The sequence below is a fragment of the Bos taurus genome, chromosome 18, assembly GCF_002263795.3.
Source record: "Bos taurus isolate L1 Dominette 01449 registration number 42190680 breed Hereford chromosome 18, ARS-UCD2.0, whole genome shotgun sequence".
NCBI lineage: Eukaryota > Metazoa > Chordata > Mammalia > Artiodactyla > Bovidae > Bos > Bos taurus.
The window spans coordinates 15,887,199-15,914,022 of NC_037345.1; the positions used below are offsets into that span (position 1 = coordinate 15,887,199).

At 35.3% G+C, this 26,824-nt stretch overlaps 1 protein-coding gene across 1 annotated transcript in view; it reads left to right on the forward strand.

The window, feature by feature from the left end:
- PHKB (phosphorylase kinase regulatory subunit beta) overlaps nt 1–26,824 on the forward strand; it is a 227,041-nt gene that overhangs the window by 21,692 nt on the left and 178,525 nt on the right. Inside the window, 3 exon segments of the mRNA XM_024978934.2 lie at nt 12,560–12,646; nt 17,316–17,454; nt 22,714–22,813. Of these exon segments, the coding sequence (XP_024834702.1) occupies nt 12,560–12,646; nt 17,316–17,454; nt 22,714–22,813 (326 nt within the window).

A 26,824-nucleotide genomic window follows, 5' to 3' on the forward strand; every position in this document is an offset into this window, starting at 1 on the left:
TGTGGGCTGTATGGTAGTGTTAATGGCAGCCTTTAAGAGGGCCTTGCCAAGGGGCACCTTCCAGGAGTGCTGCTGCCAGTACCCCTGTCCCCATGGCAAGCCATTGCTGACCAACACCTCCACAAGAGACCCTCCAACATGAGCAGGCAGGTCTGGTTCAGTCTTCTATGGGGTCACTGCTCCTTTCCCCTGGGTCTTGCTGCACACGAAATTTTGTTTTTGCCCTCCAAGAGTGGGGTCTCTGTTTCCTCATCCCCAACTGGGAAGCCTAACATATGGCTTAGAACCTTCACCACAGTAGGAGAACTTCTTTGATATTTTGTTCTCCAGTTTGTGGGTTGCCCACGTGGCAGGTATGGGGTTTGATTTTATCATAATTGCCTCTCCTCCTATATCATTGCTGCTTCTTACTTGTCTGTGGATGTAGAGTGTCTTTTTTGGATGGGTTCTAGCATCCTTCTGTGGATGGTTGTTCAACAGCTAGTTGTGATTTTGGTGCTCTTGCAGGAGGCAATGAGCGCACATCCTTCTATTCTGCCATCTTGAGCCAGCCCCACATCTTAATGACAGATTTGATTCTGCTGCCAAGGGTCTTGAATTTGTTTTGTCTCCCTATATAAATGGCATGTTTTGGGGGGATGTTTGACAGTTGGCCATGGAGGTTGTTAGTGAAATTAAAGTTAATACTGAATAATCATGCTTCAGAAATAATTGTTGGTTTTGGTTATGAAATTTTATTGAAGACCTGTTAGCATCACTCCTGTGTAGTACAGGGTCATACTTCAGGGGAGCTTTTGCCCTTCCACTCTCAGTTATGCTCTTTCCTCCAGCATTGTTAGAGAAAGTGTTAATCTTGGTTTCCTATGGCTTCTGCACATAGACATTAAATTATGTATAGCAGTCCAAGGGTACTTTAATATCACACAGCTCAAATTTCACTCAGCTTTTCGCCATTTCTTAATTACTGATTTTAAGTTGAAAATTTAAAATCACTCTGTGGGGCATCCATCCTTGCATTGATCAAGAGGATTCTAATATTAACCTGACAAAGCCAACTAATTAAAATTCTTTGATTTCTAATTTTGTGGTTAATGCTATGCTAAGTGCTGGAGGAGATTCAAAAGTTTAAAAGTGGAGAAGGGAAAACAATAAGTGGTTAATATACACTATGCCAGTGCTATACCTCACATATTTCATTTATTCTCACAACAGTCCAATGAGGTTAAGTAATTTTCCCCCCACTTTACAGATGAGAAGACCTGGCTCAGAGAGTGCCCAAGTGTAGAAAGCTGTGGACATAGCTGTGACTGTAGCCAAGGTCTGTCTGTTTTCATAGCCCATGTTCTTTCCACAACCTCCTAGGTATTATGACAGTCTCTTTCCGGGAGCTTCCTTACACTCTAGGGGGAAGAGAAGGAAGGGCAATGGAGAGCTGGGAAACCCCATTTTTTACTTGATTGAATCTTAGGATCATATATCACTTGATAAAAGTTGGCTTCTAAAAAGTGTGATTGAATTCCATGCAAGAACCTTTCATCAGTTATGTTTTTATTATATGTGAGTGTTCACAGAAGACAGTTTATTGACACAGACTCTCAAGACAGCTTTAGATCAAATTACCAGTCTGATGGTATAGTATAGAAAATGGTAAAAATATCTCTGCCCTTTTTTACTTAGCCAGTGATCTAAACTTTACTGCATTTTGATGAGAAGAAAATTGAGAAGAAAATTAACTAGCGTTCATTGTTGACAAACTCTATACTGTCAGAAGTATTTCTAATTTTCTATTTCTGGTTAGAATATTTTTATTATTATGGTTAGCTTACTTTGCTAATTTATAGTTTGTTATTTTTTTCAATTAACATTCAAGACTTCCTCTGTTCAGACTTCCCCTGTGAAGTATTATCAGGGCAATTTATAATTAGTAGTAGTAACACTAATATTAAATGCATTGCTCATATCTGCCAAGACAAAAAATGCAGATCAGGATTCACCAAAGTGGAAATTAAGGAAAATGGTTCATTTCCATCTTTCCAAATTCTGAATAGTTTGAAATTATTATTTCTGTTAAGACTTGCTTTGAATAACATATGACACATCAAAATGCCTAATGACATATATTTTTATTGCTATAATAACAGAAGACTTAATAAAATTAAATATTGTGGAGTTTGGGAATGGTATATAGTGAAGTTCTTCATCCCCTCCCTATAATTCAATTCATATGTATCTAAGATGCTATCACTTAAGACTTAGAGGCTTGGAATTGAAAAATTTTACTTGTAATAGAAGCATGAAATAATGACGATAGGTATCTCTTGAGAAATCTTATATGTTCAGTTTTAAGTATTATACTTTATAAAGTGACTCACTTGTAAGCTGTATACATTTGTTCAGTTTTAAATCATATCCTTTTATGTTTTCGTTGAGATCCTTCTTTATGAGCAATAGAATCATAGAACAGAATAAATTAAAATAGAAGAATAGAACAAATTGAATTACTCTATGGTCACAGCTTAGGTTATTGACCAGTGAGTTTTACTTTACTTCATCTGTTGTAATGAATCACCTTATTCATTGCAACTGATTCCTAGTAACTCGGCATATTTTAGATATCAAAGGATATTAATTCTGTTTGTTCAGTAAATATTTATTGAGTGCTCACTGTGTCCTGGCACTGTTGTCACTGGGGTTATAACAGTGAATGAGACAACTACTGTTGAAAAATTTTAATAACTGTGCCTTTTCTGAATGCATTTTTTTCATAAAAGGAATTCCAGAAACTTTTCAGAAACATTAGAACTGTTGGAATACAGGTTTGACCTCCCAGAAATCATACACATTCATGGTATATTATGGTGAGGTACTCTACTAGACTATAAATAAGAAAGGAAAATGAAATAGCTAATTGAGAGATTGGTATTCATAAGGTCAACACCTGAAACATCAACCAGATTTAATATCCTTAAATAGATTTTATAGGCTGTGCTCCTTCCTTAAAGGTCACTGGAAGAACTTAATACCTTTTTATTAAAAATAAAGTGGGAACAGTGGAATGGCCTTTTCACATCTTACTTGGATATATTGAAGAGGCAAATTTTACTTTATTTTTATGAAGTTCTGTTATTTTACATTTGCCATTTACTATTTTACCTTTAAAATATGTTTCTTACCCAACTTTCCATGCAGAAACTTAGACTTAAAAAGTTGAGGTTTCAGATGAACTGTGATAATAAGTTGGGGTTATGTAAGTTAAAGTGTACATGTATGTGTATATACATGTACATCTAATTTTGGAATAATCTGTTGTTTAAAGCAGAAAATGAAAACACCGATTAAGAGCTCTTAACTCTTCGTAGCCAAGCATTTTTATGAAGTTTCATGGTAAAGGATGAAGAGCACACAAAAAGTTTCTCTTTAGAGAACCCCGTGTTCAGATTTGGACTGCCTTTTACTAACTGCTTTGTGCTTCAATTTAATGCCAACCTCATTCCTTTGTGAGAATAATGAAATTGGACAATGTATATAAAGTATCTTTCACAATGCAGAGTATCAATAGTGTGCATTCAAAATGTCCCTTTCTTATCATAAATTGTACAAGTGATAAATAAATACATTCTTAAGAAGTAGAGTAAAAGTCACTGTCCTCTGCCTAGTACTAACCATTTTTAACATTTTGGTGCATATTCTTAAAGGTTTTAAAAAATTCTTTACAATATTTAAAAAATATATATGCGTGTACATTTGTAAACATCACACATGCAAGTTTCTTTTTGCAACAGGGAATATGTTATACCGTCTTGTTCTATGACATTAGTTTTTCATAGCATGTTTTTTTGATCTTTAGTGATATTATAAACAGATCAAGCTCTTTCAAGGTTCTTCACTGAATGGAGGTGTGATAATATATTCATTCCTCTGCTGGGGACACATTGAAATTTCTGTGCATGCTGGAACTGAACAGTAAAGAAAATAATTTGTTTCTTTGTTTTACAAGGTGATGTTGGTGATCTTGAAGATGCTCAAAATACTGAGTTATGTATAGTGTATTCCAAGTTGGATGGAATAGTTCCAAGAAATAGTGTAGCCCATGAGAATAATGTAAACTAGTCATCAAAAGTTCTCTGAAAACACATTTTTCAGGAAAATTATTTTGGTCATCTTCTCTTCCTGTTTTCCCTCCTTCTTATCAAACTCTCACTACCATTTACTATGTACTCAGTGTTCTTGCCTGGAGAATCCCAGGGATGGGGGAGCCTGGTGGGCTGCCGTCTATGGGGTCGCACAGAGTAGGACACGACTGAAGCGACTTAGCAGCAGTAGCAGCAGCAGATATGGCCCCTGTTTCTTGTTTGGCTTCCAGTGTAGTATAACATAGTAATCTAATAGTGAAAATAAAATGTCATAAGAAGAACTGTACTTAAGGTATTTACAGGTACTGTAAGAATGCCTCTAGAATTCAAGAAGGCCTTCCCCTAATCATGTGGGTCACTTAGTTCAATTCTATAAATATTTGGATTGAAAACTTACTAGTACTGACATTAGGGATACAAAGGTGAGAATGTTATTAGAATAACCTGCCCTTTGTATAGTAGCACCTTCTAGTTTTTATCAGTGGAGGAGTAAAAGGAAATGGTAAGATGAAAAATTATCATCTCAAGTTAATGATTTAATTTAAATTTCAAAGTTGCTTGAAAATATATATAAATGATGCTCAGTCAGTCGTGCATTTTCAGTCATTTTAACTTTCTGTCAGTATGCAGTATTGAGTGCCACATACATTACTTTTAAAAAAAAATCAATATGTTATTTCAAGTAATGGAGAGTTTTAGAGACATTAATGTAACTGCACATGAAGCTCATTATTGCTAAGCTGCTTTTAAATATCGTATGTCCATGATGGGTTTGAAATCTTGCATGTAAGTAGGCCAAATGCTACATTATTAGATAATAGAGTTTCTTTATAGCTTTTGAAAATTAAGTTGTATTATTTCAAGAGGAAATGGTCTATTTAAATCCCATAATTTGAAATGTTCTCTGTTTATAATTTAGGACAAATGGCTCTTTCTATCAAATATTTTGTAACCTAAAAAAAAAAATTGGACCAATTTGATCTTTTTAAAAATAATAGAATTTACTACTTTATTTATTTATTTCGGGGAGTGTGCCACATGTAATCATTTTTTTTTTAATTGGAGGATATTTCCCTTACAGTGGTTGTGTTGGTTTCTGCCGTACAACAACGTGTATGTATTCCCTCCCTCTTGAGCCTGCCTCTCACCCCCCACCCACCCTTCTAGGTCATCACAGCACATGGAGCTGGGCTCCCTGTGTATTATAGCAACTTCCCATTAACTGTATCGGACTTCCCTGATGGCTCAGTGGTAAAGAATCCTCCTGCTAATGCAGGAGACACTGGTTCAATCCCTGGGTCAGGAAGAGCCCCTGGAGAAGGACATAGTGGAACCCCCGGGAAATCCCACTGACAGGAGGAGCCTGGCAGGCTGCGGTCCATGGGGTTGCAAAAGAGTCGGACACAACTTAGTAACTAAACAACGGCTACAACTAGCTTTGTATTTTTACACATGGTAGTGTATACTGTTAGTGCTACTTTCTCAATTCTTCCCGCCCTCTTCTTCCCTGTCTCTGTGTCCACAATTCCATTCTCTATGTCTGCATCTTTGTTATTTGTTCTGGATGTTGTTGTTCAGTTGCTAAGTCATGTCTAACTCTTCGCCACTCCATGGACTGTAATGTGCTAGGTTCCAGTTTCTCCCAGAGTTTGGTCAAATTCATGTCCACTGAGTCACTGATTCTGTGGAACCATCTCATTCTCTGCTGCCCCTTTCTCCTTTTGCGTTCAGTCTTTTCCCAGCATCAGGGTCTTTTCAAGTGAGTCAGCTCTTCATATCAGGTGGCCACAGTATTGGAGCTTCAGCTTCAGCAACAGTCCTTCCAATGAATATTCAAGGTTGATTTCCTTTAGGATGGACTGGTTTGATCTCCTTGCAGTCCAAGGGACTCTCAAGAGTCTTCTCCAGCACCACAATTTAAAAGTATCAATTCTTCAGTGCTCAGCTTCTTTATGGTCCAAATCTCACATCTGTACATGACTACTGGGAAAACTCTCCCTTTGACTATTAAGGACTTTTGTTGCCTGCGAAGATTCATCAGTACCATTTTTCTAGATTACACACATTAATTATGCATTAACATATGGTATTTATTTTTCTGACTTACTTCACTCTGTGAACAGGCTCTAAGTTCATCCACCTCAGTTCAGCTGACTCACATTTGCTTCCATTGTGTATATGTACCACAACTTCTTTATCTGTTTATCTGTTGATGGACATCTAGGTTGCTTCCACATCCTGACTGTTGTAAGTAGTGCTGCTGTGAACTACTGCTCACTTTAGAAGTAGTTCAGAAACCAACTTATCAATGGATAAAGTAGTTAAGTGGGAAAATTTATTTTTTTCAACATTATAAAAACCTTAAGAAAAACTTAGTAGAAAATTTCAGTGACTATATTTGTCACCTCAGTATTAGCAGAAAGCTTTTTAAAAGAAAAGAAAACTAGAACCAAATGAGGAAAGAGATAGATTGACTGTTATATATCTACGTGTGTGTGTGTGTGTGTGTGTGTATACACCTTTGAATCTTAATATTGGTGTCCTAATGATTGATCAGGGGAAAATATATGAAATGAAAATGTAAAATAGTACACAAAGTATACAAAGAGCTTTCAGAAATTGACCATAATGCTGATAAAGCAATAGCAAATGGCTACAGGATGTTGGCAGTTCACAGAAGAGCAAATCCAAATGGCCAGTTTGTAAAGATTCTCAAGCTCACTAACAGTCTGGGAAATGAAAATGAAGTAAAAGTCGGCTACTTCTTTACTTCTATCCAATTGGAAAAGCTTTTAATAGAATAGAGTACTTATATTTCTGGTACAAATGTGAATTATTTTAGCACTTTTAAAAGATGCAATTTGTCGTTTATTGTAAAAAGTTCATTAATCATTTAATTCAGTACTACTTTTCTATGTGACATCACTAAATGCAGAGTTTGGAAGAGATATATTGTAATTAACATGCTACTACCTAGTATTTCCAGTGTACAGTTATATAGGTATAAATAACCTCAAAAGCACATATGTAGTAAATAGGAAGTGATGAGGTTTAATTATCACTATTGTTTTTAATAATTTTAATTTTATATAATTTAATATGTAGTTATAGCTATGTTTCACAACTACTCCCAAAATCCCTATAAAATTTAACTCTCCAGCCAATTCTAACTATTCTAGCATATTCCTGGCTATATCTTTGTATATCTGTGTTTTGCATTATTGTTGTTATGGTAAAAATAGGAAACAAATTATATACCCACTGATGAGAAGTTAGTGGAATAAGTTGTAGTATATCAACGCCTTGGAATATATAGCATCCATGAGAAAGAGCCATCACCTTTAGCGATTTCCCTGTGTTTTGTTAAATGAAAGGAGCTAGATGCAAGGATAGACTTTGTCAAGATCCCATTTTTATAAAACAAGCAAGGACAAACTTCTTTTTTGCCTACATGTTTGAGACATAGGAAAATGTATGGTTTTGAGGACAGAGAGGGCAAGTGGGATGAGGTAGGGGAAAAAAGGACGTATTTCCATGAGAAATACAGTATGGTATCCTTTATTTGTTAAATATTATGTGTATATGTGATATATACACATTAAAAATATATACACCTTAAAAAATGCACACCTTAAAATTTTTGTTGTAGTTGTTTAGTCACTAGGTTGTACCCAACTGTGTGACCCCTTGGACTGTAGCCCGTCAGGCTTCTCTGCCCATGGGATTTCCCAGGCAAGAATACTACAGTGGGTTGCCATTTCCTTCTGCATGGAATCTTCCCAACACATTGAACTGTGTTTCCTGCTTGGCAGGTGCACCTTTACCACTGAGCCACTTGGGAAGCCTCTGGAACTTTTTTTTTTTTGTAATTATTTGTAATTGCTAGTTATTTTTATCAACTGCAGTGCAGAAGTTCTCTGTTCTTTGAGGCCCACAGGGGACTTGAATTTTCCTGTCCTTTGTCTTTTAAGGAACTTACCACTCTACCTTGTTATTCATATATATGTATAATATATCTTATATACATATGTATCTTACACACATATATATATCTTATTCAAAACATTATTTTACCTTTCTTCCTAATCTGTAGGCTTTGTAGCCTGCTAGATGTATGCCCCAGAGTCTTATGTATTCACTGTATATGTTAACTGAATGAATAAATAATGGTATCTATCTTAGTCTACCATCTTACATGGAAAAATGATAAAGCTATTTTAGGGATCATCAAAGTCTTGATTAATAATATTTTATATATCTTATAGTGCTTTGAATAACAGAAAAGTAAGATGCTCAATTAATACACTTTTGATGTTGTCTTGGTTTGCGGCTCAGTTTTCCACCTTGATTTCCTCTTAGTCATCTTTTTTATTCTTTTAAGAGTTTGTTTTTGAACTACCAGTTTTATTTTGTGATTTTGAAAACTTCTCAGTTAACACTCAGAAACCTTCTGAGTTTATAGTTCAAAATTCAAAAAGCTTATACCTTTGTTAAGTTTATACTCTTTCTATAATACTATACATTTCTCACAGAAATGTCTTAGGCAACTCATTCTTTAATCTTGTTACTATATAGTCCTTTCTTCTTTCATCATAAAGCTGTAATATGTCCCTTCAAATAACAATTTCTGCTTCATCTTCTTTGTTATCTTTTGTCTCTTTGACATAATGTCTTATGAAATGAAGAGGTAGATTGTATTTTTCTAATACAAAGGGAAACTGACAGGTAAAAAATCGGGTTGATATGTTTAAACCCATTTTACATACTTGATAACTGATAAGTTTTGTCTTCCTCTGTGGTGTTGGATTTAGGCAAAATTAAAATGAGAAAAATTAGGAAAATAAATATTTATATTTTAAAAATTCACTTCATTTTGAACTCTAAGCATTTGTTAGAATTTTTTCTGTTATTTTGTATCTTTTTTCATTGACTTTGGGAATTGGTGCTCCACTGTTGATTGCTTTCTCCTTCATATTTTTATTGGTATTGATGCTTTCCAGATGTCTAATTTCTTGTTTAAAATGTTTCCATTCATGACTTTTCCTTTGACTTCAGATTTGTGGTACTGGACACCATAAATTTTGTGGAACATCCTTACTTAATTTTATGCAGTTACTTCAGAAACATTACAGTGGTGATCACTAAAGTGTTGACATTTGTCTAACTTAGCTATTTTTAATTCACTGTGGGCTTTCTTTGAAGATATAGAAAGGAACTGTAGAAGAATATATAGATTCTCAGTGAATTAGGTGATTTTTATTTTTACACTTTTCTGCTTTGCTTTGAACATCTCTTTCAGTCTTACAGAATGGGTATTTATTTTCTTAGAAAGTTTAATTTCCCAGACGTAATACTTAATGTATACTTGTTCATACATTAAGTATATACAATGTTGTATACTTAATGTTGCTTCTAAGAATCTCCATGGATGATTTTACTGAGAAACATTAGATGATAGAATCATTTTAGTCTTTGGGGGGAGGTAAGTTGGCTTAAAGCTCAACATTCAGAAAACTGAAGATCATGGCATCTGGTCCCATCACTTCATGGGAAATAGATTGGGAAACAGTGAAAACAGTGTCAGACTTTATTTTGGGGGGCTTCAAAATCACTGCAGATGGTGACTGCAGCCATGAAATTAAAAGATGCTTACTCTTTGGAAGGAAAGTTATGACCAACCTAGATAACATATTCAAAAGCAGAGACATTACTTTGCCAACAAAGATCTGTCTAGTCAAGGCTATGGGTTTTCCAGTGGTCATATATGGATGTGAGAGTTGGACTGTGAAGAAAGCTGAGCACCAAAAAATAGATGCTTTTGAACTGTGGTGTTGGAGAAGACTCTTGCGAGTCCCTTGGACTGCATGGAGACCCAACCAGTCCATTCTAAAGGGGACCAGTCCTGGGTGTTCATTGGAAGGACTGATGCTAAAGCTGAAACTCCAATACTTTGGCCACCTGTTGCGAAGAGTTGACTCATTGGAAAAGACTCTGATGCTGGAGGGATTGGGGGCAGGAGGAGAAGGGGACGACAGAGGGTGAGATGGCTGGATGGCATCACTGACTCGATGGACGTGAGTCTGGGTGAACTCCGGGAGTTGGTGATGGACTGGAGGCCTGGCGTGGTGCGATTCATGGGGTCACAAAGAGTTGGACACGACTGAGCTACTGAACTGAACTGAACTGAACTGAAGGGGCTTTTAAGGGAAATTTTTTTTCTTTCACTCTAAAAACCATGAATACAATGTCATTAAAATAATCTTTTAAAATAAATTCATCTACGTTATAATGCAGATTTCAGTTTTGCATATTCTGTTTCAATCCTTATCCATATGCACATGTATTATTTACCTAATTGTAATGAAAATATATATGCATCTTCTGGTGATTATTTTTCTTATATAAAGCACAACATTAGCTATATAATAGTGCTTTAAATAAAAGCAAATCATTTCACCACAAGATAAATAGAAATAAATCTAAGTAAAAACAAATCATTCCACTGTCATTAGTGTTAGTTGCTCAGTCATGTCCAGTTCTTTGCAATCCCATGGACTGTAGCCCGCCAGTGTCCCTCTACCAAGTCCATGGAACTCTCCAGGCAAGAATACTGGAGTGAGTAGCCATTACCTTCTCCAGGGGATCTTCCCAACCCACGGACTGAACCTGGGTCTCCTGCATTGCAGATGGTTCCTTTACCATCTGAGCCAACATCATCCTGGTCTAGCAAATGTATTCCCTTTAGTCTTTGTATATCCATATGCAAAAGTTTAAATGTGATGATTTGGACCTGATTTTAGTTTATTAATTATGGATGAATTTCATGGATAATATGTAGACCTCCCCTGCCCCCAGAGCTTATCACCTACCAGGCCAGCATTCCTCCCTAGCTGCCAGGCTGCCCATTACTGCCAGTATACTTAAACCTACCTAGAGCTAAGCGACTTAGCAGCAGCAGCAGCAGCAGCAGCAGAGCTAATTGAATGTGGGAAGGCAGAGAGCATGTCTGGACCCTTGCCTCCTTTGCAGTCCTGATGCTTTCCTGTCTATGTTAGTAGTCCTTTCCATATTTCACTATGGGACCATTCTGGTTGGTGTCATTATGAATACTATTTTAGAAAAATATCTTCATGCAAGTCATTTCATATTCCCTGTTTTCATCCACATCTCTATTTTTAACAAAAGGTAATGGGGCTGTTGCCTGAATGTGTAGTTCTTTACTTTGAAAAAGTTTAAGTGTTAGTTACTGAGGTGTGTCCAACTCTTTGCAACCCTGTAGTCTGTAGCCTACCAGGCTTCTCTCTCCATGGAATTCTCCAGGCAAGAATACTGAAGAGGATATCCCCAGAGGATTTTCCTGACCCAGGGATTGAACCTGGGTCCCCACATTGCAGACAGATTCTTTACCATCTGAGCCACCAGAGAACCCTTACCTGCCCTAAACAAAACTTAAACCTCCCTTAAACATAACTTGGCTTTAAACTAGCATACTGGACATAGCAATTTTGCAAACATAAATGCTTTAATTTTCTTCAAAAATTGATTCTTAATGCCTACCAACATGACTCCCTCCCCTGCCCCAGTAAATTATAGGTTCAGTCTTCTAGTATTTTGTTAGACTATATGACATGCATTACCTGCATCCCAAGGTGGATTAATTGTGACCTTGAGATGTTTATAATTTCTGAGTACTTATAACAAGAATGAGACACTGCTTATTCTGATGGCTGAAGGGTCAAATGTCTGCCTTTCAGTCATAAGTTGAGAAAGTGCCCTTGTCAAGTGAACAATTTTCTGTATCCATTTTATGACAGGTTATCATGATTAATGGGTATTCTGTAGCTTTTGAGCAGTGTGCTCTGTTATCGCCTTGCTGTAGTTCCCATGGCTGAGAAGTAGAAATGGTTTCTGCTTACAATCTAGATAATAAGGCAGATATTATCTACCTAGGAGAAAGTGGAAGTTTCAGGCTTTCAGTATGAACAATATTTGAATACTCATGAAGTGGATGATTTGGGGGTTCAGGAATATTATCCTGGGACAGAAAACTTCCTGGTAAAGCATGAGCATAAGGAGTAAGGTTTGCATTTCAGGGCATTTAAGTAGATATATTTCTCAGAAGGAACTGGAGCTATTGTTCTACTATACTTCCATAGGAGTATTGGTTATATTTGAGCTGCTAGGACCAGTATGCACATGAGTTAGCTGGGAGTGAGGGTGGGGATATCCTGTAGCATTTAGGAAAACTACAAGTATTTTTTTCTTTCTCCTTTCCTCATCCAAAATTTGACAACAGTGAAATATGATAATTCACTATAAAAATGAAGATTAGATTGTTAAATAATGCCTCTTCGTTTGTTTAGAAGTTTTTTCATTTACCTGGGTGAGAATAACTGGACTTGATGGGTTTTTCATTTTTCCTTCAGACTCAGTTTATGAACCTCTGAAAAGCATTAATCTTCCGAGATCTGATGAAACTCTGTGGGATAAACTGGATCACTATTACAGAATTGGTAAGCTAAACCTGAGGAAAGCAAGTCTTTAGGTAGCTATGATTAACATCTATTCTGCCTTAGTTAAGTTACATACATTATATGGATGATGACCTCTCATTTGAGTGTTGGGATAGTTTCAGTGCTTGGACAGCTGTATATTCCAATTGCATATTGATATGGAGACTATAAATGGAATCTGGCAAGTCATATCTGTCCCTTGAATAATTTTGAAACTGCTGCTAGTGTCTTCTGTGTCCTTTTAGCCTTCCAAAACATTAACAGATTTGAGAACTAGAGGCTGTTTCTTGAATAATTCTTACACAAAGATTTTGTAGAAGTATTCCTTGCTCATTTACCTATACAAAGTTACAATGTAGTCCTAAATCTTTTGTATCCATTTCTAATTCATTGAGATGCAAAAGGCAGTCTCAATACTGTTACTGGTATAAGGTCCGTGTTTGTTTGTTTTGCTTGCTCTTTTGTTTTTGTCAAGGTCAACCTGGCGAGTTCTGTTTTTTAATATGAGTAAGCAGCTTAGAGATACATATATATAGGGCTCTTTTTTGTTCATCAGATGGTAAGGTGGGGATGCTTTTTTTTGTTAGTTTGCTGCTTATGCCATTTATGTGGCCTAGTATGTCAAATATAAAATTTGATTTCTCTCACCGAGGAGAAGGATTTTTTTGTTTGTGTCTGCATCACGTGAAACATTATTTCAGAGACTTCCCTGGTGGTCCAGTGGCTGAGCCTTTGCCTCCCAGTGCGCAGGGTGTGGCTCTGATTCCTGGTTGTGGAGCTGTTGTTCCTGTTGCATAGGAACCTGGAATGTTAGGTCCATGAATCAAGGTAAACTGAAGTGGTCAAACAGGATAGCAAGAGTGATCATTGGCATTTTAGGAATCAGTGAACTAAAATGGATGGGAATTGGCAAATTTAATTCAGATGACCATTATATCTACTAGTGTGGGCAAGAATCCCTTGGAAGAAATGGAGTAGCTCTCACAGTCAACGACAGAGTCCAAAATGCACTACTTGAATGCAATCTCATAAATCAAAGAATGACCTCTGTTCGTTTCAAAGCAAACCATTCAGTATCATAGTAATCCAAATCTATGCCTCAACTGCTAATGCTGAAGAAGCTGAAGTCGAATGGTTCTTTGAAGACCTTTAAGACTTTCTAGAACTAGCATCAAAAAAGATGTCCTTTTCATCACAGGGGACTGGAATGCAAAAGTAGGAAGTCCCCAGGTACACGGGCAAGTTTCACTTTGGATTACAAAATGAAACATGGCAAAGGCTAACAGAATTTTGCCAAGAGAACACACTGATCATAGCAAACACACTCTTCCAACAACACCAGAGACAACTCTACACATGGACATCAACCAGATGGTCAGTACTGAAATCAGATTGGTACTCTGTGCAGCCGAAGATGGAGAAAAGTTCACACAGTCTACAAAAACAAGACCTGGAGCTAACTGTGTCTCAGATCATGAATTCCTTATTGCAAAATTCAGACTTAAAGAAAGTAGGGAAAACCACTAGGCCATTCAGTTATAATCGAAATCAAATCCCTTACGATTATACAGTGGAAGTGACAAATAGATTCAAGGGATTAAATGTGGTAGAGTGCCAGAAGAACTATGGATGGAAGTTTGTAACACTGTACAAGAGATGGTGATCAAAACCATCCCCAAGAGAAAGAAATGCAAAAAGGCAAAATGGTTGTCTGAGGAGGCCTTACAAATAGATGAGAAGAGAAGTGAAAGGCAAAAGAGAAAAGGAGAAAACCAGTCTGAATGCAGAGTTCCAAAGAATAGCAAGGAGAGAGAAGAAAGCCTTCTTAAGTGAACAGTGCAAAGAAATAGGGGCAATAGAATGGGAAAGACTAGAGATCTCTTCGAGAATATTAGAGATATCAAAGAAACATTTCATGCAACGATGGGCACAATAAAGGATAGAAATGGTATGGACCTAACAGAAGCGAAGATATTAAGAAGAGGTGGCAAGAATACACAGAAGAACTATACAAAAAACCCTTAATGACCCAGACAGCCACAGTGGTGTGATCACTCACCTAGAGCCAGACATCCTGGAGTGTGAAGTCAAGTGAGCCTTAGGAAGCATTACTACGAACAAAGATAGTGGAGGTGATGGAATTCCAGCTGAGCTATTTCAAATCCTAAATGATGATGCTGTGAAATAGCTGCACTCAATATACCTCAAATTTGGAAAACTCAACAGTGGCCACAGGATTGGAAAAGGTCAATTTTCATCCCAATCCCAAAGAAAGGCAATGCCAAAGAATGTTCACACTACTGCAAAATTGTGCTAATTTTGTGCTAATTTGCTAAAATTGTTCTAATTTACCATGCTAGCAAGGTAAAGCTCAAAATGATTCAAGCTAGGCTTCAACAGTACATGAACTCATAATTTGCAGATGTTCAAGCTGGATTTAGAAAAGGCAGAGGAACGAGAGACCAAATTGCCAACATCCGCTGGATCATAGAAAAAGCAAGGGAATTTCAGGAAAACATCTACTGCTTCATTGACACAAAAGCCTTTGACTGGATCACAACAAACTGTGGAACATTCTTGAGGAGAGGAGAATACCAGACCACCTTACCTGCCTCCTGAGAAACCTATATATAGGTCAAGAAGCAACAGTTGGAACCAGATGTGGAACAACAGACTGGTTCCAAATTGGGAGAGGAGTAAAACAAGATTGTATATTGTCACCTTGCTTATTTAATTTCTATGCAGAGTACATCATGCAAAATGCTGGGCTGGATGAAGCTCAAGGAGGAATCAAGATTCTGGGAGAAATGTCAATAACCTCAGATTTACAGATGACATCACCCTAGTGGCAGAAAGCAAAGAGGAACTAAGCAGCCTGTTGATGAAGGTGAAAGAGTAGTGTGAAAAAGATGGCTTAAAAGTTGACGTTCAAAAATTTAAGATCATGGCATCTGGTCCCATCACTTCATGGCAAATAGATAGGGAAAGTAGAGACATCACTTGCCCACAAAGGTCTGTATAGTCAAGTCTATGGTTTTTCCAGTAGTCATGTACAGAAGTGAGAGCTGGACCAGAAAGAAGGCTGAGCACTGAAGAATTTATGCTTTCAAAATGTGATGCTGGAGAAGACTCTTGAGAGCCCCTTAGAGAGCAAGGAGATGGTTAGATAGCATCACTGAGCCAATGGACATTAATTTGACCAAACTTCGGGAGATAGTGAAGGACAGGGAAGCCTGGTGTGCTGCGGGTCGTGGCGTCACAAAGAGTTGGACACGCTGAACGACTGAACTGAACTGAATTTTAATTTGTCACATATAGCTAGCGGACAACTGTGGAGCTAAGATTCTACGTTATTTGTGGCCAAAAACCTAAAACATAAAACACATGCAATATTGTACAAATCAATAAAGACTTTAAAATGGTCCGCATTAAAAAAAATCTTAAAAGAAAAATGTTAGTTCAGCTTATTGTGTTCAAGATTCTTACCCACTTATCTCTGTAGCCATAACTAACTAAAGAAATTAAACTGCCTTTTAAAAGAAGTGTCAGCTGTTTACTTTGCAGTGTGAGGACCAGTTTTTTTACTCTGGGAAAAATAATAAATACCTAGGTATTCTGAAAGACATGATAATGATTATGTCAGTTTAGTCTGAGAAAAAGAAAAAGAAATTTAATTCTTTAATCTCTGATGGAACAGAGTACTTTAAACCTTTGAAAAACTGTTCTAAATTGGTTGACATATGCCAGTCTAGATTAGAGTAACTTAATTTATTTTAGAGAAAAATATTGCTCATCCATTTATAGTTAGACAGGAATAAAATAGGTTTTAGGAAATGTCATTTTAGTGTGACTGTTTTTCTATTTTAGGACTCTTTTATAAAGAGTAATACAGTCTGCTTTCTGTATCTGCAGATGCGGAACCTGCAGATATGGAGGGCCTACTGTACTAGCTGTTTTAGATAAGGGACTTGAGGATTTGAGAACTTTGGCATGCATGGCAGGCCCTGGAAATATCCCTGTGCAGATTGAGCAATGACTAGAAAACATTGATTCCAGACTTCTTTAACTTAAGTGGAATGTTCATAAAATAATTACTTGTTTACTATTTTCATGTCATATTAGGATGCAATTCAATTTTGAAATGTTAAACATATCTTTGACCTGTACCATATATAAGAGGAATACGTTGCTCTGAAGGCCAGGCACAAATTAGTCATCTGTGAAAACCAGGATTCTGGCCTCTTTAGAATTGAGTTATCTTTGGATTTAGCAAATGTATGCAACTCTTTGTTATATATTTGCTTTATTTTTCCCTATTGAACTGATTTTTGAGAGTATACCTAGGTTTTTGGCTAATTTTTTTTTTTTTTCTGTATCTGATATTGCCTTATAACACTTACTGACATTAACAGGGATGTGCTAAAGACTTTTTATGTGCCAATTAGCTGAATTCTTTACTCAAAAATGAAAATACCCCTTCATGCCAGGTGGATCCCTACCTAGGCTGGAATTATTTACCCAGAGTTGTTTCTACGTTTTCAAAAGTTTTATGCTGCAGCTAAGTTTAGAAAGAACAAAATTGTAGGATAAAGAAACTAAAAAAGTTCAGGAGTTTCAGCTCAAGGGAAATAGATTTTTTTTTCATTCTTTTTCTTGTCTTCAATTGCAGTCAAGTCAACATTGCTGCTGTATCAAAGTCCAACCACAGGTCTCTTTCCCACTAAAACATGTGGTAATGATCAGAAGGCCAAGATTCATGACAGTCTGTACTGTGCTGCTGGTGCCTGGGCTTTGGCTCTTGCATACAGGTAAGCTGGTATGTCTTCTCTTTGTAACTCCAAGTCTGGGTAATAGGGTTTTGTAGGCCCAAGACAAACTGGACAGCTATCTTTTGGCTCTGCTTCTGAGTCACTGTGTAACCTGAAGCTGTTCACATCTCCTTTTCAGCCTCTAAACCCTTCAGTTTTCCTGAGCGTTTACATTAGATAAATTGTAACATTTTATGACTTTGTGACTAACATTTCTCATCTCTAGGTTTGTAAATCAGCTTTAGTCTTTAATAGAATGAATTGCCCATTCTCATTGAATTGATTTGTTTTGACCATAGAGGAAGTTGATAGTGATTGATGATGAAACTAGAGCCTAGAGTAGTTAACAGAGTAGTCCCAAATGACACACCTAGTTAATGATAGAGCCAGGACCAAAACTCCTCTCCTTCCTTCCCCCAGTTTAGTGTTTTTCTAACTGCACTTCATTGGGATATCACTAAGTCAGAAAATTCTTATAAAGTAAAAGAAAAATAAACCTTTTCACAATACAGAAGTTCTCTTTTTTCATTATTAATATCTATTTTATTTCATTATTTATTTATAATAATATATATAATATTGTATAATTATAATTATAATATATAATAATATATATGGATAGCATCCGATGTGGGTCTTGACTTGTAGTCAGTAGTGATACATTTTAACTGTTAAAAACTTGGATTTCTGAATATTAATTCTCCGAAGGTAGTAAATGCATGTGCCTCTGATTTGAAGATTGTATCCTTAACATGAATATGATTACTCCGTCTTAAATCATTGATGTGTTTCACTGATGTTAGATAGGTGCTTCCTGATACGACACATCACCCATATCTACTTCTTATCAAAATGTGTAGATGGCGCTACCGTAAATAAAGTCAGACAAAGCCAGATTGTGGCTACTTATAAGACAACTTGCCTGGTCTCTTAAAAATGTAATCATAGAAGATTAGAAAATAGGTATGAAGATGGCTAGATTATGAGAATCAAATGCAGTGTGTGAACCTTGATTGAATCATGCATTAAAAAGAACCAAAGTATATTTGGGAGATAATTGGATTGTATTTGATATTCAGTATATATTAGACACTATGTCCATGCTATTAGCTCCTTGGCGTGATAATGATATTATGGTCATATAGGCACATGTCCTTGTTTTTAAGGGATACTTCTGAAATATGTATGGTGTTAGTACAGAGAATAAATTATAGATAAAGAATTCAAGCTAATTTTATCAGCTCTTGAATCCATGTGAAGAGCAGAGTTTTATTCATTGTAGCAGTTTTGTAGCTTTTATATAGATTTGAAATTTTTCTGAATAAAGTGTTCAGGGAAAATTGCTTAAAAAAATACAAGAGTACAGGCCGTTTCCCAGAAGCCTTCAAAAATCTGATAGAGAATTTAAAGTCCGATCTTTGCTGGGGACACTATCTATTTACTAACTCCCTGGATAATTTATCTTATATAGTTAAAGTAACAACTTTTTGTTTTACTAGCAAACAAAATGTCTTCTGTTTGGAGAAACACAAGGGTACATACCACAGAATTAGGATGAAGCCGTTTTTATCCACAGTATTAAGCTGTGATGATTTGTTTTTTTTGTTTTTTGTGTTTTTTTTTTTTTGATGATTTGTTTAGATAATCCCCATGTTGTAAAATTAGTAGAATTCTGTTTCCAATTCTACTTATAAATGCTGATGAAATCATATAGATAACATTAGGAAAAATTTGTCAAAAATTAAGCTAGGATTTATATCTATCTCTTATTGGTAATGAATGCATAATATGAAGTCATTAATTTTTTTAAAATGGAAGTAATTTGATTTTTCTAATTGCATTAGTTTTCAATCAGTCATGTAAACAATCTCTTGAAACCTCAGTTCTATTTGAATGTGTGTGTATGTACATGTGTACTGAGGACTTAAAATAATTATTTTATGCACATTTGTATTTCATTTACATTAGGAGTATGGTTTGATTTAATTAAATAATTGGATAAAAGCAAGAGGCATTGAAATAGCTTATTTGTAAAGTAGACTTTGACATAGTTTGTTTTTCTTAAAGGCAATATTATAGTTTCACTTTGTAATTTTGTTTTATGTTAGAGGAGGAAAGAAATGCTTACTAGTATGTTTTACTTTTTAAGATGTCTTTTACACATATCAAGTTGTAGTACTGAATATACCTTTGTTTAAAATTATATTGCATTATTTCTAATTATAATTATATCTATTTATATTACTTTATAATTATATCTATGTTGCATTATAATTCTGTATAAATATAATAATTAATATAATTAAAATTTATACTTAGTTATATAATTATAACTATTATAATTATTTTATTTTATAAATAATTATATTGCTTTACATGATTTAGGTTAAAATTGTTTCTAAAACTAGTCAATTGTACAAAACCTTTATTTATATATTTATTTAATTTTATTTAATTTTACTTTTTAACTTTACAATATTGTATTGGTTTTGCCATATATCAACATGCATCCGCCACAGGTATACATGTGTTTCCCATCCTAAACCCTCCTCCCTCCTCCCTGCTCCCTCCCCATACCCTCCTTCTGGGTCATCCCAGTGCACCAGCCCCAAGCATCCAGTATCGTGCATCGAACCTGGACTGGCGACTCATTTCATATATGATATTATACATATTTCAATGCCATTCTCCCAAATCATCCCACCCTCTCCCTCTCCCACAGAGTCCAAAAGACTGTTCTATACATCAGTGTCTCTTTTGCTGTCTCGTATACAGGGTTATTGTTACCATCTTTCTAAATTCCATATATATGCGTTAGTATACTGTATTGGTGTTTTTCTTTCTGCTTTACTTCACTCTGTAGAATAGGCTCCAGTTTCATCCAATTTGAACCTATACTTTGCATGTGTGCTCAGTTGCTCAGTCATGTCCGACCCTCTTATGACCCCATGGACTCTAGCCCACCAGGCTTCTTTGTCCATAGGAGTATTCTGGGAAGAATACTGGGATGAGTTGCCATTTGCTCCTCCAGGAGAACTTCCCGACCCAAGGATTGAAGCTATGTCTCCTGCGGCTCCTACATGGCAAGTGGATTCTTTACCACTGAGCCACCTGGGAAGCCCCAAACCTGTACTTTATGCTATACTAAAAAGTATTATATTAAGTTTTTGCATTTTTTGTTCTTACTTCTGGAAAAAAAGCATGACTTTAATTTAGAGTTTAAATATGGAATTTAGTTTTCTTTACTTTTTATGTTTGAGAAAAGTAGCTTTTTTTTTTTTTTAAGAGTACTGATTTGAAAAAGCACTTTAGACTGTTTAAATGTGCATATGTTAGAAAAACTCAAGGAGAGGTATTGGTAAGATACTTTGCAGTACTGTCTAAGAGAGAGAGAGAGGAATACTTCATGCAAGATGTTGGCCTGTTCCCTCTCAGTGTCAGATTTATTGCTATTTTAGGAGTTAAATATAACAGGTGGCCCTAGCTTAGTCCTTGTAAACAGTCACGTCACATGACCAAACAGTATTCTCATTTTATTTTCCCTGAAACTTGGCTGTGGGGAAATAATGCACCAGTGATAGGATTTAAGTGTTTAGTTTTTCACTAGTTATGTATTTTTAAGTTTTGATTTAAATATAAACTTAAGACTTAATATTATAGAAATAGTCAGTCAACATCTCCACATGGCTTGTGATCAGTTAAAGTTACGTATCTGTTTTTTTTAAATTAAACATTTTATTGAGATCATATTAAAACTTGAATGTACATCAGTAAAGCCTACTAGTTCTTGGTGGAAAATAGAGGAATTATTTTGGATGAAAAGGTTCATTTTAAATCTTAGGAGAGGAAATAGATATATGCTAGTTAAATGTTTTTACTCAAATGCAACTTTTCTTTCATTTGCTAAGTCAGAAAAGAAATATTCTTCTGGTTACCACTATTATTTGCTAAGGAAAGGAGAAATAAAAACGTCATTAAAATAGAAGAATTCTTTATTGTGGCTAAATTATTGTGGGATATTTTAGTCTTGGTCTAATGCTTGTGGAAATTAGGGGCAGAGAAATTGCAGTCAAGGTAATTTTAGAAAAATTGGATTTTGTTTCTTTCTGAATTACTTCTTTGTTTTTTATGAAGTGGGAATTATATGCAGAACATTTCATTGAGTTCATTTTACTCCAGATGTGCTGTTTCCTTCATTTATCAGTGCCAAGTCCAAAGTTATCCACTCCATAATTTGCCTGTTAACACTTAGTTCTGACATCATGGGAAAAAAGATCACAGAGCAGAATCATACTAGTTATACTTTAATGCCTGCATGTGAAAAGAAGAATGATGTTCTAGTGACAAATAGACATTTTTACTGACATTCACCATACTGTATTAAAATGATCATCGTTCTTTCCACTGCTGGTATATGAGATCTGTAATTGAAAGAGGAAGTAATGATAGTTTACTTTTTATGGGGAACAGGTAGTGTTTTTTGTCAAGTGAGGATGATAGTTAGATATTTTACTTATGATTTAGTAAAATAATGAATAAGCTACTTTTATTTTTTCAAGAGTGGATAACATCTTTTTTGAAGGCCGCTGATCAATAATAAAAAAGGAACTTAAAGATTGAAAAACAGCTTAACCTAATTTAATATTTAAGTGTCAGCTGTTTTTTGTTTTTTAAAAGCAGGAGTTGTAAACTGTGGTCAATTGATTTTAAACTAAGACCTGATAATGTAAAACTTGATGCCCAAATACATCAGTATCGTCCTGGATGCATTTGATTGAAGGCACTGCTGACTGAAGTGCCCATTCTGGCATTGTTAAGCACATAGCAGAGAAAGGAGACATGGGCCTACCTTAATCTACACTTCTTTGGATCCAAGTGATCATTGCATAACCTAAAGGGATTGGTATTTAAAATTGCCCGTGCTCTGTAAATGGTGAATTTAAAAAATCCATTGGTAGATTTTTCTAATATAGAAATATCCTTTAAAGTTTCAGCCAAGTCAGTGTTGAAAATATTATACACTATTTTTAACACAGTTGACTTACTTCCTTAAGACAAGGGGAAATTTGCACAATTTCATCATGAGATTTTTTTTTTAAACATTTCTACATCTGCTGGGAAAATGAAGCTTCACTGTTACAGAATTAGTAGTTGTTACCAGAACATAGGATTAGCCAGATAAATACTTAATTATCAAAAGCTCTGCTTCCTTTTCAAATGCATTTCCAATTTGTTTCATGAGTTATCTCTCTCACCCAGGCGCATTGATGATGACAAGGGAAGGACCCATGAGCTGGAGCACTCGGCTATAAAATGTATGAGAGGAATTCTCTACTGCTACATGCGTCAGGCCGATAAGGTAAAACACTGTGGTATGGACTGAAATTCTCACATCGTCCTGAGGGATTAATTTAACCAGTATAGCAATAGCATCTTCTGAAGAAGGATGTACTTTCAAAAGGTAAAGCCACATCCTGGGGGCAGTCTAGATAGATTAAAACAGCTCTGCCTTCCCAGCCCAGGGTTTTGAAATACTGAAATTGAAGAAATAGCTTAAGCAAGATTGATTGGCAACTGTTATATGGGCTTAAATTTGTATTTTGCATCTGGTGTTTGCTCAAATAGTTTCCCAAGAACCTCATGATATGCATAATTCTAACCAGTATTGTATTAAATAAGAAAATCCTTATCAAAATTCCTTTTGTACATGTCATTACTCTAGTTGAACTGTAGTTTAGAAATATAATAATTCATTCACTTTTATATATAAAGAGGGCAGGAATTAAAGGCTTAGGAAAACAGCAGACTTTACAGGATTATTTTGGAAATTAAACAATGTACATAATAAAACTTTTTAAACTATAAAGCTCTATACAAATATAATGTGATATTCCCCCTACTTACCTACATCTCTGTGTTTCCAGGTCCTAATATATTGTAGTACGTTAATAAATTTACATCATGGTTCCTCAACGACCACTCCCAGGTTTGATGATTTATTAGTAAAGATGCACTTCAGTAGTTAATACAGGCAATTTTAATCACTTAATATTTTGTATATCTGTATCATATGGATATTATATTAAGTTTTTGTGATAGCACATTTTTTAAGACCTGACCTGAAGTCAAAAATGCAAAAAAAAAAAAAAAAAAATCCTATATATTCTGTCACCAAAATATGGCAACAAAAAACATTAGTTTGCAGAAAGTAAATTTATTCACAAGTTGATAATAGAGATATATGAAAAACCCATAATTTGTCTACTGAGATTTGACTTTGCAAATCATTATTATAAAGGTTTTTCAATGCTTGAAATAAAGTAATATGTCATATTGACATTTAATATTTGAATTAAATTTGTATAACATATTGAAGTAATTGTGATTAAAGTTTTTTTTCCTAAGTGTGAGAAGTTTACTATTTGTTTCACATTTATCATTTCATGAATGCTTAATGTGTATGAATTCACCTTTTCTCTCGAGAAAACATTGTGTGAACCATGAATTTCATGTGCTTGCTAACCCGGTTGACATACTTAAGTTATAATTGTTTTTGAAAAGGAAGAAAATGATGTACTATAAAGTTTTTTCTTTGTGACTTGTTTAATCTTGTTAATGTCCTTTTCTAAATATTATTCAACTTTACTAACAAGTATTCATAGTTTGGTATTCTTTTGAATACAACTTGAATGTAACTTAAGCTATCTTTGAATTCCTTAAATTACAAAGGATTATCTTTTTTTGACTTACGTGAGTTGTAAGAAGGTACAGATCACATTAGGATCACATTTGGTATTTCTGCATACTACATAATGTAGAATTTTACAAATTTTAAAACACTGTTATTGGTATAATCTTTCTTGAACCCCATAACCTTACAGTAGGAATAGAAGGTATTGCTACAATGCACATATAACTCAGTAAGACTAAACCATGCACGCAACTAATTACCTCCCACCATACCCACTCCAGTACTCTTGCCTGGCAAATCCCATGGATGGAGGAGCCTGGTAGGCTGCAGTCCATGGGGTCTCTAGGAGTCGGACACGACTGAGCGACTTCACTTTCACTTTTCACTTTTCACTTTTATGCACTGGAGAAGGAACTGGCAACCCACTCCAGTGTTCTTGCCTGGAGAATCCCAGGGACGGCGGAGCCTGGTGGGCTGCCATCTATGGGGTCGCACAGAGTCGGACATGACTGAAGCAACTTAGCAGCAGCAGCAGCAGCATACCTTCACCTCAGTGCTTACTATTTCCTTCATGATTTCATAGCAGTAGACATTGTTACCATACTTTTAAATGTATACTTTTATCTTTTGGCCCTCCCTTAAAACTAAAGTAAAGCATATTTGTAATGTTCATGTGCTGTTTGACCTTAAAGCTCATCTTCTGACGTAAAATAATGACTTAGTGAAAATTTTTTGCTTCTCATTGTAAAGCATGCTTCCTGATATATTTTCTAATAATACTACCTAAATGGGATGTTTTAATTTATTTGAGTGAATAGTTCTCCTTGATTTGAAGAATATAGAGCAATCTAATTTCTATTATTTTCTTTGTGCTTGTATTAATTTCTACTATTAACATTAGTTATTTTTTACCTCTAGGTGTTCATATACCTATTTTTATTAATACTTCTTAAAGAGGAGCATTCAGATTTCAAAATGGATTCAATTTACAGTTCATAGTTCAGAAAATAGGGATCTGCTTTACAGTGTGCTATGAATGTTGCTGTCCCTAATTGTCTGCATAAAAAATTTATTTCCTGAAAATGCTTCCTAAGTACTTTCTAATTCATGAGAAATCATTAAATTTTTATAAAATTTATTCTTCCTGGATTCCCTTATGAGATGATTTTCCTACCTCAGTGTATATTTTAAGTCTATAAATTAAGGATGTTTTTAAGAGTATTTTGTCATCACAAAATACTCAGTACCTTTTCCTGAATGATAAACTTGCTTATTCACAGTGATTAAAATTTTGAGGAAAAGTCTAAATAAAATGCAAGAAGGAAAAAACATTATTCCAGATTTCTTTTAATCTAGAAATTCTTAATTCAATAAATAATTCTTTATTTTTACTTGCCATATGCCAGATATCATACAATACTAATTAATATCCTCCTGATTTTGGCTGCTCTCAAGAGTACTTTTCGTCTATATTTTGTATACAATATGCTTCATTAATTTTCAAAGCTTATTGAATTTGGGTCTTTTTTTCCCCTGAAATTTTAAATTGTCTTATTACAGCTTTAAAACTCAAAGCATAATTATATAATTCACTGTTTGATCATCTTTGATCATTTAATAGTTACCTTTCCTCGGGCACAATCATTGATTATAAATTCTCATGCTGGGTACTTGTGTGTCTTAAAGACAAATGACAAACACTGCTTTGTCACCTGCAGCAATCACTTTATTAAACCAGTAAAACCTTATCCATTTAGATACTTATCAAGTGGGCAAAATATATTCTGTTTTAATTTAACAACATTTTTGTCTTAAGAGCCCAGAAAAATGTTCAATGCTTTGAGAATAGTCATGGTACTATGAAAGTAATGACCACATTGATTTCTATATTTGTGTACCCTGAGACAGTTACCAGCAGTTTCAGACACTGAGATGGGGTAGCCATCTCATCTTTTCTGAGTTAACATAGGATAGCTTGGTCACTACATAGGTGGAGTGTGTACATCCATACCTTTACCCTCATTCTTTCATTTCTGATTATCTGCTGATAGTTCCTGACTTTAATTTTGTTGATTTCAACCTTAGGGAGGGCTTGCAGATAGCTCAGTGGTAAAAGTAAACACCTGCCAATGCAGGAGCTGCAGGAGATGTGGGTTGAATCAGGAAGGTCCCCTGGAGGAGAAAATGGCAACACAATTCAATATTCTTAGCTGGAAAATCGCACAGACACAGGAGCCTGGTGGGCTGCAGTGCATAGGGTCCAACAGAATTGGCCACACCTGAATACGCATGCATAACATAACATATGTGTTTATGTAGGGTTCTTGGAGGGGTGGAAACGTGTGTTAGCCCTCTGTAACAGTACTGTCAAATTTTTTTGTGATGATCTAAATGTTCTGTGTTACTGTATTGAAAACAGAGAAACCACTAGTCACATGTGGCTTTTGAGCACTTGATATGGGGCCATTGTGACTGAAAACTTGAATTTCTAAATTTTATTTAATTGTCTGTATTGTCAAAGCTATGGTTTTTCCAGTATTCATGTATGGATGTGAGATTTGAACCATAAAGAAAGCTGAGTGCTGAAGAACTGATGCTTTTGAACTATGGCGTTGGAAAAGACTCCTGTGTTCCTTTGACAGCAAGCAGATCAAACCAATGAATCCTAAAGAAAATCAG